This window comes from Apostichopus japonicus, chromosome 4, assembly GCF_037975245.1.
Source record: "Apostichopus japonicus isolate 1M-3 chromosome 4, ASM3797524v1, whole genome shotgun sequence".
Classification (NCBI taxonomy): domain Eukaryota; kingdom Metazoa; phylum Echinodermata; class Holothuroidea; order Aspidochirotida; family Stichopodidae; genus Apostichopus; species Apostichopus japonicus.
Genome location: NC_092564.1, coordinates 1,890,303 through 1,904,946, shown reverse-complemented (window position 1 = coordinate 1,904,946; position 14,644 = coordinate 1,890,303). Strand labels below are relative to the sequence as shown.

Here is a 14,644-nt window from a genome sequence, read left to right as displayed (position 1 = left end):
TAGTATTACGGGCTGATTAACACTCTAATCCCTCAATATCTCTGTTAGTCAATAACAAACTGACTAACTGAGATGAAACCTCCTAGAATCTTACCTGAGTCCTGGGACATCAAACACATTGGCTAGATTTGTAAGATTAAAATCCAGGGCCTGTTAATCAAAATAAGAAATATAAAAAACTGTTGAACACTTTGTGGGTATTTCATACATAAAATGCAAGTTCCAAGTGTTTCATCACGACAAAAGCAACCTAGTTAGCCCTCGCTTGATATATACCCGGCAAAAAAACACGGTGAATTTCCGGGTATCAAATGATCTACAAAGTAACCAGACCTGTCTTTCGTAGCTTACTCAATAATTTCACACGGTGAGTGTGACTTCCACTGAAGTAAGATCAAGAAGTAAGCTTTGGTTACTTCGTAGATCATGTGATACCCGGAAATTGAAGGTTTTTTTCCAGGTATAAGCAAGAGGCGAGAGCTTTTTAAAATGGCACATTGAACTTGTAATGCACAGTACAAACAAATTGAACAGACTATTGACAAAGAAAACACCTCTCTTGTATATATCAATATCAGTGACGATGTTATCATAGTTAAAGGATCATCAGAGAGGGTGTGGAGGGCAAGAGGGAAGATAAGTTCCAAGGGAACATGTTGGGTTAGACCAAAATCTATTCATCTTAAAGGGTGGATAAAAGACATTCAGTTCAGGAGGGCAAAAGAGGATGAAGATTAAATCAAATCACTTTTTTTTAAATGAAAGACACACATGTGAGTCTTACTTCACTGTAATGTACAAAAGCTAAATATAAAACATAACAAAATAATCATTAAACTGCACAGGCTATCTTCAACTTTATCCTCAATATTATCAAAAGTGGATTTACTAAATTTTTTGAAAGCAGTTCATCTTTCATAAAGAACATTTTCTGCTTCAGTTACAACAATTCTCATAAAGAACTGAACTATTGACCAAACAGGACAGCCGTGAGTATATAGTAGACTTACTGGACGCTTCAGAAAGTAGATGGATAGTCCACCGACCAACGGTATTTTTGGAACTAGAGGCCGCATCTCAACTCTCATAACACCATGAAGCTGTCAAGGAAACATTGAGGGAAAGTGTCAAAAATTCTAACGACATTATCAAAACAAACAAAGTCAAAAGATCACCAAGGAAACCAACAGTATAAACATTAGGTTTTACCCCAGGGTTCATTAAATCCAAACAACCTCTAGCTTTTTTTACCACTGTTAGAGAGTGACAAAGTTAATGAAAACTAGGTCTTTTCCTTACCTGTACATCTTTAATACCTGCTTTAACTCTCTTAATGGCTTTCACGCTCAGATCAATTTCACAGTCTCCGGCATAACTGTGTCAAAGAAGAGGAAATATCTGTTTGAGGTCTCCACGTTATTGTACAATATTCAAATCATAAAGTTATAGTCTGCTACTAGCACTAAAACAGGAATGAAATCTGATAGTAAAACTTAAAGCATTAACTGTACTATAAGGCTGAATAATGATCAGATAATAAACTTTAATCTGCTACTAGCATTGAAAGGGGAATGAAGTCTGATAGTAAAACTTAAAGCATTAACTGTACTATTAGGCTGAATAATGATTGATAAGTTGCTTGTGAGGATTCAAACCATTGGCCATCAAATATTTTCCTTTGTCTCTTCAATCTTTCTCAGTCCCTCGTGTCTAACCTTGTTACTTTCGAAAGCAATTTCATTAGATTAAACAAGTACCTTGTTGCCCACATCTGCACCATCCCGATATCTCCCTTTAAAGATATTTCAAGATCTGAGATCATCGTGATCATATCTGATAGCAGGGCAGTATCACCCAGAGTGGATTGCATCCAGGGTGGGAATTTTGCAAAAAAAGTTGGTAAGCATTTTTTCATTTTTTGATGAAATGTGCTTACCAACATGAGCCAAGATTTCTCAGTTGGTAAGCACAATTCATGAATCGGTAAGCACAGCACAATGACCTGAACGCTTTTATCCTTTTGTGAAAACTTCCTGATTCGCGGCACAAGTGTACTTTATATCGAGCCGACAGCGGCGGCACAGATAATCCAGTCAATGCATGTTCGATCGAAATAATTACAATCCCTGTCCATCATGTTTAACTCTCCGACCGACAATACCGGGTCGAATACTCGACTTGGTATTAGTTATTCAAATACATGATCAAAGGAAATGTATCGACGGTAGATCGTAAAAAAAACTCTGAAAATCAGTAGAGAAATTACCAATTGTGTACGAAAAGTAAGTTCGGTCCTTTCAAATTTTACGAAAGATCCAGCAAAACACTTTCGAAAAATTCACGCAAAACTGGCATATCGTGCTACATGCAACTAATGTCATGTAAACAAGGCTCTTGTACACCCATTTATGAATAAACCATTAGACCACATCTGGTGTTAAGCGGGGGGAAAAGAAAGTATTTTCTAGAATTTCCAAAAATACGGAAAAAATAATGTCCTACCATAGTTAAGTGTATAGCAAATAGCCTAACCACCTCGTCTGTTACGGATCTCACGTAACAACAAAAACACAACTAATTGTATTTTGCGAACTTGATGTTTTCTACAAGAACATAGAAATAATTTTAAGCATTAGTTAATCATGCTGTGTGGCCTAAAACATATTTTATTACAAGGTTTACTTTCATAAAGATGGCCATAGCTTGATATCTTGTGCTGCGTGTATGAACTGTGCCTCGTGTATCATGGGGAATACTCCATGAAACGTTTCTTGGAAACGTGCCAAAAATGTTAACAAACAGGTGTTAGACAGGGGATGAGCGCACAGTTGTTTGGCAGGGTACCTGGGAAAATTCTGAGCACATGTACAGTATGAACTACGCAATTGCCGTCGGCGCTCATTACAAGGGTGTGTAGTACTAGGCCCCTTTGATTTTCTTATTTTGGTAAGCCATATTTTCATTCCAGTACGCTAGCATACCGGCATACCGTAAAATTCCCACCCTGATTGCATCTTTGTATTAAGTGTCTTACTAGTATTTCTTCTCTTGCTAAATGGGCTTTCTGTTGGTATTCTACCTTTGCTTTTAATTGACAACTTCTCTATGTTTCAACATGTAAATGAACAGTAAGCTAGAGTGACTGCAGATTAAAGTCTTTCAGCTTGACTTGAGAGTATTGTGCGTCTACAGTGAATATTAAACATTTTCTTATAATACACTACTTAGACCATTTTGAGGGATAACACCTTTTACATAAGTACTGTACATTTGTGCTCAGGCAAAGAGCACCCCAGGTGAAGTTTGCCAGATGTGGCCATCTTTTGGTCTCTCTGGCAGATTTAGCTATTTATGGATGTGATAATGGTCTTACAAGATCTCCAAGTCCATTATGATTTCATCTCTTCCAATGTGATCTGTGTAGACCTTCACTCCACCAATCCTTGGAGGCTGAAGACAAATAAAAAATCAAAAGATAAACACCGGTTACGATAGGAAGAGATAATAAGGTGCTCAGTCATACACTGGCGCCCTTTAATAGCTCTCTGAATAAATATCTTTACAACATACTTCAGTTTCGTTTTCAATTTCATAACATTTATTTAAACTCATTTTGCTGTACCAACTTGTAATCAAATACAGAATAACAAGCTTATGAGGGACCCACAGAAAGCTATACAAACTTACAAAGCTTGTAAAAGTAGGCCCTCCATTACTAACAGAATTATGTATAAAGTATAATTGTCAAAACAAAACAAGACAAAACAAAGCAAGAAGAATAGACGAACATAAACACAAAAGGTGTGTACCTTAGGTCAAAACATTAATCGTGAATATATTAACTAATTGAGTGAACCTAAATCTAATTCTTAAAGGCGGATTTGCTCCAAGGGAGTTTGATATTAGATCAGGAAAATACAGGGAGTATCTGAAAATGGCCAGTTGTGCACAAGACAACCAATTTGCATGTATTTAATATCATATAGTGTTAACAAGTTTAGGTTGTGAATTAGTCAGGGGGTTTGGGAATATCTGCCTTTGTTAAGTATAATAGCCCATTTCTGGAGGATAAACAACGGCTGAATAATAGAAGCGTAAGCATTACCCCAGAAAATGTTACAATAATATATATGAGGTGGTATAATAAAATTATAAATTTGAAATCAGAGCAGGCTTTGGAAGAGTGTTATGAAAGTAAATTAATTTAAGATACCAACACATTTGGCAACTTTAATTGATATGATCTTTTCAAGTCCAATGTTTATCAATTACGACTCCTAGAGACGTAAAGCATTGTTTGAGAGAGGGACATTTGTGTTACAAACAGCAATGTCTTGAATGGAAAGATGGATGGGTTTATTTAGTAGATAGACAAGAACAGACATATTTAGTCCTAGCCTATTATTAACAGAAAACCACAGATAAATCTTTTTTAGTTCTGCTTCAACTGTACTAACAATGGAATGTTTGATCAGGATGAGAATATACTAAGGTTGTAGCAGATAGTACATAACTTAGTGCTGACATACCTTTGGTCATGACTATAAATAATAAGTAATAGTGGTCCAAAGATCGAACCTTGTGGGACCCCACAAGATATGGCAGAGATCATATTTTATATTATTGTGTAAAACAAATTGAGTATGTTAAGATAAATAACTTGGGAAACATTTTAAGGGAATACCACACACACCGAAATGTGATAATTTGTGAATTAGAATGCTATGATCCATAGACAGGTCACGAAATGTGCCAGAAACAAACTTCCTCTTTTCAAAATCTGCAATTATCTGAGTAGAAAAATGTATGAGTGCATGTGCCATCGACCGACCCTGTAGGAAACCAAATTGATAATGCTATAATATATTGCTATTGTTTGAGAAATGATAAAGTCAATACAAGCTACTGTACTTTGTCGAAAGTTTTAGAGATACTTCGTAAAATGGAAATAGGTCTATAATTCTCTACCCTTAGAGGATCCCCCTTCTTAAATATTGGCCATAACACGAGCAATTTTCAAATGATTTGGAACAATACAGTACCTTGACTAAATGACTATAAATAATATGGGAAAGTGGTTTCTATTTCTCCAAAATGCAATATTAGGGTAGAGTGCAGACATCCGAAGTTGTTATTCAGGATAGATTGATTCCTTGTGATATATATAGGTTGGGAGAGGGGTGTAGAACTGACGACAATGTTTGTACTTAATGATAGAAATGAATGAAAAACAAAATATTACACTACTGTACACGTTATGCACGTGTACTTAATCTTGTAAGATATATAATCTTGGAGGAAACACTCATACATGTCTGCAGTCACATTCATCACTGTACAAAATTGATCAATGAGTGTGAAATTGCATTTGATCTTGAAAGCAAACAAAGATGTTTATTTGTTGTAACACGACACCTCTAATCGTTTTAATAAAAGTCAATTTACTAACAGGTGATATCAAGAGAGCAGCCACACCTTAACTCTGAAACAGATTTAATGTACAGAGTAACCTCAAGTTAATGAAATTGAAACTTCTCAAGTTACATGTAATTGCAGTACTTACGCACACACACACACACTGTGTAATCTAGTACAAAGTTCACCATCAAGTTACCATGTGCAGTAACCTACATTATTAGACTGTATGCTTTCTAAAGCTTTGTGTGAAAATTTTAGTTTTAAGCCAACAGTTAACATCAGCATACATATAGCTCTGACTGCCTGTATGGGGCTGTTATGATGTCATAAATTAATTGCAAGGTTACCATATGATTTAGCCACATTTATGGAGTAGACGGGTAGATCTACTGTATGCCAGCTCTGAATTACACTTCTACGAAATCAGGGCTCAAACATCTTGTTTTTAATCCTTAGATAGAAATTCTGTTTCATGTTCTATACTATACTATTCCATAAGGCAGTAAATTAAATGCCCACAGCCTTTTAAAAAAGCAACTTGGTCAAGTTTTAGACCACAAAGACACCCACTTTTGGGTAACTTAAATTTAAACACCAGCCTTAAGTCTGTCAGGTCCACCAATCAAACCATAAGAGGTTGGAGAGGGCGTTGTGGTCAAGTGGTTAAGGCAGTGGACTTGTGATCTAAGGATTACAGGTTCAAGCCCTGGCCAGATCATCGCGTTGTGCCCTTGGGCAAGGCGCTTTATCTCCATTGCCTCTCTTCACCCAGTTGTATAAATGGGGACTTGCGAGGTAACTTGTAAATATAGTTGCGTGCGCCGGTTTGTGGCTGCACCCTATGGTAAGTTCCACTGGGGACACGTGGTTGTGGTGCAATGTGGTGCCCCAGGAGAGATTGTTTGAATTGTGCACACTTTGGTGTGTAGGTGTGACAAGTTACCAATGACCAGGGTTAAGTTGTAAAAGTCGTGTGAAAGGGCCTTGGCCCTGTACAAGACTGTAAACCTAAATAATAATAAGAAATCTCCAGGTGACATGCAGCCATTCCCCCCCCCCCCCCCAGGACCTCTCGGGAGGTCGACAAGTGGTTAAACTCCTTTTGATTTGATTTGATGCCATTACTTCGCACTACGATTAAACTCGATAAAGCTGTTTAGAGCAAGCCTTTGCCACACTACAGTATGTGCTAATATTACATCTATCCTACAGTAGTGACAGTGTACTATATTGGTTTTACCGTTTATAAAGGTTTGCACTGTAATATAAATATTAATTAATTTATAGAAACACTTTAAATACTGTACAGTTGTAGCAGGTAGTCAATTCAAATCTTAATTTACTTTAAATTAAGTTGATCAAATGTTGATATACTCCAGGCAATATTTCAACATTCAACTAGTAAATTAATGTTCCATTTATAAACAATGTTGCAAGAAAACATTAAAGCTTTGTCTATATTATACTAGAATCATCTTCCAATGTACATAAAGTAGTAACAACAACCGCTTCATACTGCATTTTAAGTAATTGGCAATGTTTCTGACAGATTTAATAAGTAACACACGCAAAATGCAACAGAGTGCAAGATGAAAACTTAGTCTTTGATACTTAAGCCCACTGTCCGCAATCTTTTAGGCCCACGACCCAGAAGCTTCCACAAGGACTAAGCCACTACCTCATCTCCACATCTCCCCCCCCCCCTGCCCCTAGAATGGATGCTCACAAGTTACAATACATGCAAACTAAACTTAGCTTGGATGAGGGAAGTCAGTAAACTCTGAAAACTGTAGACAAATTTTCAGCCGCCTGCAAAAATCGTGTGACGGACCTTTAAGTTTTTGCATATTAATTTGGGTCCATGTCCTAGGGTTTGCCGACTGTCACTTCAGATTACCTTCCAAGTGGACCTGTTTACAACTGTCATTGAAACCAACTTACATAGCGACCAAGACTGATCTTTTCAAAGCGAAAGTTCTTTAAGGCTTTTGGAAGGTTTTCCCTTACAGCTGGTTCCACAGTGTTGCGAAGCATTTCCACAACGTATCCCTCTACGTAAGGCCACATCTGTTTGACAATCTGTACTCGGAGAAAAGAAAAGATCCTTGTTACAGCCATGAAAAAGATGAGGTGATGTCTTGCTTTCATAAAGGGCAATCGTACAAGGATTGCGGGCACCATAAATCAAGAAGGAGCATATTTACAAAACATTTTCATGATGAAGTCACTTGGAAGTGACAGGGTGCCGTACGCTCTCCTGGACACTCAATCGTACAATTCTTTGCTTCCCTATTTACTTACCTTCGTTTGAAAGCTGAGCTAAACTTTCCTTAAAGGATTCTGTTTAACTTCACAAATCAAGTTTATAGGTATTGTAAAGTAAAATTATAGGAACTGTATCTAGTGCCTCAGGCATAACAGTATATCAAGCAGAACATACTGTACCGGAGAAAGAGCAACATTGGCAAATAAATTATATTCTATTTGACATCTGAATATCATATTATAAGAAGTGAAAATTGAAGATGACACAGAATGGTTCTCAAGACAAATGTGCATGCACAATTTTTGGTGAACACAATTTGAGCAGCTTGCCAACTGCATAAATAGTTCAAGCCCTTGCTGCAATAATGCATGGCACGTATATTCATGTTAAAGATGTAAATCAGTTCGGACTTTAATATGAATATTCAAATAACTAAATAACTGAGAAAAATAATAATCGCAGTCGGGCTTTATTGTAAGGGTATATATATCAGACATAAAAAGCAGAACTTTCCAGAAACCAAAGAACACACTTCCTCCTCATATGGCCTGCTGACAAGAAGAACATTTTCTCTGAATATTTACTAACTGTGGGAATGTACAGTACAGAATTATGTGACAGAGATAATTGCCTTCTATAGTTACAGTACAGTAGCTGACAACTGTGTTATGTGTGATTCTGCAGTGTTTACTATATGTACAAAGTGAGTCCCTGGTATATTGTCAGTTGTCACACACTATTAAACTCTTTAATGTATCATGTAGTCTAATGTATATATGCCTATTAAATCTTAAAATACATTCAGAACAACCAGTACATGTAGAGTATGTGCTTTACAGTAATTTTCTATCATACTATTAAATCCTAATATTATATACTGTAATTATATATGCAGCGAGGGCAGACTGGAATAAACATTTCTGTCTGCCGGGAATTGTCATCATGATTCACCCACAATATATGGAAAAGAGGGACCTCTACCCCACCAATAACAATCTGCAAATAGAGAAAATGTGGAACGAAACAGCAATTGACAAGAATATACTTAAAGGTGTTGAGTCCAACATATGAACTGGTGAGAGGTAGAAGTGTCCAAAGAGGAATAATTATTTAATGCAGTCTGCTTTACCTCCAGCTGTTTTGAGCAAACCTGTAAAGGTTGGAGGTAAAGATGAGGATCTTTGGAGGGGGGAGGGGGGTGGGGGTGAAAGGAGCCTAAGGAGGTGTCAGGTAGTTGAGAGAAAATACTAATTTTTTAAAATACTAAAATACTAATATTTTAAGTGAGTGGATTCCTAAGTTATCGCAATAAAAATCGCAATATTATTATTGTTATAGTTGTTGTTGTTACCATCCTCAACAGTGATTTCCTTTTCTTTTCTTCACTCATGAGCAGCAGGAAAACTTAAAGGTTTTCGTCTGACAGATAACATCGAACACCTCTACTTAACTCAGTATTCAGTTTAATCGAAATTAACTGTACACTTAGTGCATTGACCAAGTGACTTCGCAACTGTGCTGTATGCATATTATGGTAATAGCATATGAAGGGGCCCCAAAGGCCCCCCCCCCCCCCCTCCAAGAAATGTCCTGGTATCCCTATGTGCCAGTCTGCCCTGAGTCTAAGAAATTTCTCAAGTACTACTAAAGCTATTGTATTAATGTGTATCTATGTTACATACAAACAACAAACTTAAGAGTATAGGGTTCTCCAACAGCCTTGAATATCAAGTACCAGCATATTTCAAAGATAACCAATCTGAGGATTAAGTGGGATCTAAGTTTACAAAGTACTTTTGATTAAAATACTTGCAAACAAATTAAACCTTTATTATGTGTACCAGTCAGTACTAAGAACCACAATTCGTTTTAAAATACAATCTCTAATCATGGCTCCATTTGCTGTGGTAAATGAGGCTGTGTGCAGCCTTCCAAATCAACATTCTCCTCTGTAATGCAGACACTTGATTTAACTTTCTGTCAGTCAAATTTGTATTTCACAGATCATAGATTGATTTATAAAGAAGACAATTAAACTTATGATTGTCAGTCAAAAGTCCATCAAATTTAAGGAAGTACAGTAGCATTAAACATTTTCCACCCTAGGGCGATGTAAATTAATGTCTTGGCTGGGGTGCGCACCTTACACTACAGTAGTCTGCAACTAAGCCTCTAGATTTATGAATTTCAGTAGACTACCGTAGATATAGCACTATATACATTATATCTGCTGTTAATTGGATGGTAAAGTACAGTATAAACCATAATGTTTGATCGGCAACCAGATTACTGAGCTACTGTGTCCTGTAAGTACTACAGTATGTACAGTATACTGTAGGTATGTCTGTGTCCATGATACAAGCTCCTTCAGAATGGGGAAAATCATAAAAAATATCAAAAATTATATAGTGCAAAACAAAGATGGAAACAGTAAGGCCTTAAACAAAAGCAGGAGACTTGAGTGAAAAAATAGCTTGACTTCAGCCGGGGGAAAGGTGGAGTGCCCAAATGTAGCGCCATACCCCCCCCCCCCTCATACCCTTCTAAATTAGAAACCAATTCCCTAAGGCCCTTGAAGCATACTCTATGATGTACACTCACAAATAGATGACTATCATGCTCATGTATTTCAGTGTCTTAAATATCATTAATCACCATGGCGGTAGTGTGTATATTTAAATGCTGACTTGTTCAGGAAGGATTAATTAACAAACGAAAACTGACACCAAGACAGACAGTGTTCCCCTCTTTATTTACTATTAAAGACAAACTGTTTTGAAACATATGTGTTAGAACATGTGCTATCTTGCCAATGCACTCTCAATGAGATTATCAGAGAGAGAAAACTAATTTGTATGTTGTCTTTGTTTAGAATTAGCTCCACCAAATGATACTGTAGTAACATTTTGCTGATAGTTTATGTAACTTCTGTATTTGAAGTCAACTACCATGTATCTACAGTATTCTAATTCACATTATTTGTACACTCAAAAGAGAAAACCAAACATAGCCCTGGGTAAGTCAACAACAAGGAAGTAAATTTGTTATAATTGATCCCAAAATACATGACAATGCTTCTAAGGCAAAGTAAACAAGATTCTAATGTAAATAATGGTTCACCGGAAATGAAACCTTTTGAATCTGCAGACACAGGAAATATCAGGTTTACACCTATAAACAGATACATTCACACATATAATCAACTATGCAAATGACCTTTGGTATGCAACTGCTTTCAACTTTGTTCTGCAATTTGGTAATGCAATCTTTTGAGGTTTTTATGTCTTAATTTTCTGAAGGGAGAGAAGAGGGATAGGTTGGGAGGAGAGAGGAAAGAAAAATGTTACAACAGAGGAAGACACTGAGAGGAGCAGAACCAGGTGAATAGAACTTTGGGATTTCCAGAAATGGTTTCCAAAAGATTTGTCTGACCTCTACCAAAAATATTGTGAAGAAAATGAAATGTATTCCCTTCACAGGAGACCAAGGCTACGTAACAACGGGAAAATGCTGACATGCAGGATAGTTTTGTTATGTAAATTAGCAATCTTAACTTTTCTTATAGAACAGTATTATAAATTGTTTGTTTGGCCTTTCATTTCTGTTTTATCTGCAAAAAGGGAACTGTGTGGCATGTACCATCTTTCATAGAAGCAGAATAAATGAAGCACGCACCTGTTTGCTGGAAAGACCCATTGTATGAATCTCTACGCAAATACTTTTGGTGTTAAACTAACATTGTGTCTGTAAGTAACAATGTTCAATGGCCTTGCAGTGAACTGCATGCTTCGCATGGGTATGTTCTACACACTATTGATGCTCCAATGTTATGACTTTCATTTCATCTCAAATGTTTTACTTTTCAAAATGACAAGGGACAAAGTCTACATTTCTTGCAATCTCTAAACGAATCTACAGTGTAAAGGAAAACATATATGCAGAGTCCTCAATACGAGTGCGATGTTTACTTTTGATTTGCTACATTGCTATCATCTTCTTGTTTAACATGAATGTTAATTGTTGTTGAGTTTTAGCCAATAAGTGTTGTTCTTGTAGTACAATAGGAATACAATATATTCATTACTTATCATAGTAATTCTCTATTGAAGTAAGGTAAAGAAAGGCTCTTTAATAGATTATTTTAATCTGACCTCATCATTCAGATAACATACCAGCATGACTCACTGTAGGTCCTTGATATGAGACTCTACAGTATGTTTTTTTGTTCCCGGGACACTTTCAGGCCTAATTTATTCCACAAAATCTCAAGTACAAATTTATTTTACAGTGGATCATAGTGATCAAGTCTCTTGTTTTAATGTCTGTTGAAAGTTCATCAACTGACTGCTAATGAACTAAACTGCAGTTTCCTTTTCCTATAATTGTAGGTAACTGTACCAAGAATGCATTAATTTCAAACGGTTGGAAGTGACACATAATTAGTCTCTAAGATCACATACAGTGTGGGACTTACATATTTTATCATTGGTTACGTTGCAGTAAATTAGAAATTATACCATAAAAAAATAAAAACAAGAAGGGGCAGTGGTAAAATATCAGCTCCATTTTGGGCATGAATAACTCAAGAGAATAACCTTTGCATTCCTAAAGTCACTCTGACTCTAGTTCTAATCCTGTTCTAACTGAAATGATGTCTTTCCTCGTTCAAACTTTTAACTGATAATCATGCTGTAACCTAGAGCTGCAATAATCAAATTTGATCCAAACTATTTCTAAATAGAAACAGTTTGGGTGAAATAGATACCCTCATTGTTCCAATGTTAGAAATATTTTGCAGGAGTATAACACTGCACAGTGACAGCTTGCCGATTGACCTGTACAAAAAGGTCACAGGCAGGAACAATGCATGCACAGATGCTATGTACGAACTAGATTATTCCCAGTACATACCCAGCAGCAGCAAACATCATAATTATATTACTGAGGAGTCACAAGCCACACAGGAAGTTTTTCCTGGCCATATGTGGTCCTCCCTGATCAATAGCAGCAACTCATATATTACCTTGTTTAGCCATTCTGCTCTCTCTATGTCAGGAAAGTAAACCTAGAATGGTAAAAAACAAAGAATGAAGGCAATGCAGGATTTCTTTCACAAAAATCACAATAAAGAATACAATTGCAAATAAAAGTCTATTGTATACTGAGATCTATATGAACATGATATATTGTGGATCATTTGCACTTTTGCATGGCAGGAGATAGCAATGACCATGCACAAAACATGATCTTTTATAGTACTTGTGTTCTGTTAAGGTTTGTAAGCCTACAGTAACTTAGGTCTAAGTAATCCTAAGTTGATTTAAAGGTCTTCTGTATAGACCCCAACTATATCACGCTACCATGGAATATTTTCTTGAGATTATGCAATTGACCTGCCTTGGTTGTAAAATGACCTAGGCCTATTACCAATTAGTCTGCAAGGCCTGCCACATATTTGTTCTTGTATGAGGGTCTTTGTGGGAACGCTGTATGATTGCCTAAACTGGAGACTGAACATAAGGCTTCCACACATGTCAATCACGTAATCTCAAGAAACTTTTCTAGCTACAGCGAGCTAAAATTGAAGCCAATAAAGCAGATCTTTAAGTCTATAGGTAACCGGACATAATTCTGAATAGGCCTAGGCTAGGACTAATTGCAGATTACCAGGCAACTTGTGAACAACACCTTATGAAACGTAACCCGTTGGCTTCACTGTCGCTGTCAGTCTTGGCGAGGCAAAACATTTTAGCAATTGAACCTAGGCCTATGAAGGAATAAAAGGCTGGAAGTCAATAACTGTTTCATTAACTAATTAGTGCGTAGGATTATGACCCCCATTATGTGACGTCACGGTCGTCTGGGTTAGCTCTCAACAAACCTAGCCTATGTTATGCATGATTAACACGAACAGGATGCAGTAACAATTCAATCGATATCATGTAGACAAGGCCTATGTTTGCTTTGACCTAATCTTAAAAATTTTGCTCACCCAAGAAGGTAGATCACCGACTACATGAGCAATTGACTCTCTTTCGTTTTTCATAACTTTTCTTGCAAGGTCGACGGTCTGGTTCTTTCGAGTCGTAGCCTTTTCCCTCCAGAATCCTATGGCTAGCACCAGCAAGAGCCATAGTCCACTGAATCTGAAGTAACCTAAACCCCATACTCCGGAGAAAAGCAACAAATGGATTCCATATTTTTTCAGCAATGAAACAATATCACCACGGCTTTCACTAGCATCACTGTCCTTCGCAGCATCAGCAGCATTCGGTGCATCATCAGCCATTTTCCCCAGTCAATGTTTGCTTGCTTTCTGTTTAAATAACTGTCAGCCGAACTTTACTAAGTTTGGTGCCAAACGTATACTGTACATGCGATTGGTCCGGTTACAGAGGAATGTCAACAAATATGCAACGACTTACCCAAGTCTTCTGGTGATCTGAAAATTTAGAGGGCGTATGATTAAATTTAGAGCAACGCTATTGCTATGAAACACAAACACAACTCTCATGCTGATATGACAGATATCTTTTTGAAGAACAATTTCCCAAAATAGCTAAATAAATCTTATTCCGTTTTGCTGTCATTTTGTAAGTCTGTGATGTCATAGTGCCACTAGGGTTGAAACTAACTTTATTTTATTTTTATATATTCTCAAGATACAATGTTCAATAGTGTGGACACTGAAACCAATACCATCTTTTCGTACGTCGTGTTAAGTGTTTCAATATGTCTCCTGAGTTATCCCCCCCCCCCCCTCCTCCTCCCAACAAATACTCAATATACGTTGGAGTCGGCTTCAATGACCACAGTGCCTCACCCCTCCTTCATATAAAAAAATAACCCACTCATATGCAGCCCTTCCATATAGGTTTAGTCCCTACCTAAAACAGTCGTGGGGTATTTTAGAATCCCCAAACCCACTATCCTCTCCTGATCCACGGTTATGAAATCCTG

General features: G+C 36.9%; 1 protein-coding gene across 3 annotated transcripts in view; it reads right to left on the bottom strand.

Moving 5' to 3' along the window:
* Positions 1–14,107, bottom strand: part of LOC139966100 (extended synaptotagmin-2-like) — a 57,550-nt gene extending 43,443 nt beyond the window's left edge. Inside the window, exons 1-7 of one of the 3 annotated variants that reach the window (XM_071968801.1) lie at positions 13,677–14,107; positions 12,708–12,749; positions 7,360–7,497; positions 3,374–3,450; positions 1,300–1,375; positions 1,011–1,100; positions 95–150 (exon numbers count right to left, since the gene is read on the bottom strand). In XM_071968801.1, coding sequence (XP_071824902.1) covers positions 95–150; positions 1,011–1,100; positions 1,300–1,375; positions 3,374–3,450; positions 7,360–7,497; positions 12,708–12,749; positions 13,677–13,973 — 776 coding nt within the window. In that variant the 5' untranslated portion in view covers positions 13,974–14,107. The remainder of the gene's footprint in view (positions 1–94; positions 151–1,010; positions 1,101–1,299; positions 1,376–3,373; positions 3,451–7,359; positions 7,498–12,707; positions 12,750–13,676) is intronic. The other 2 variants (XM_071968803.1, XM_071968802.1) reach the window with 2 other exon arrangements.
* Positions 14,108–14,644: the final 537 nt, after the last annotated feature.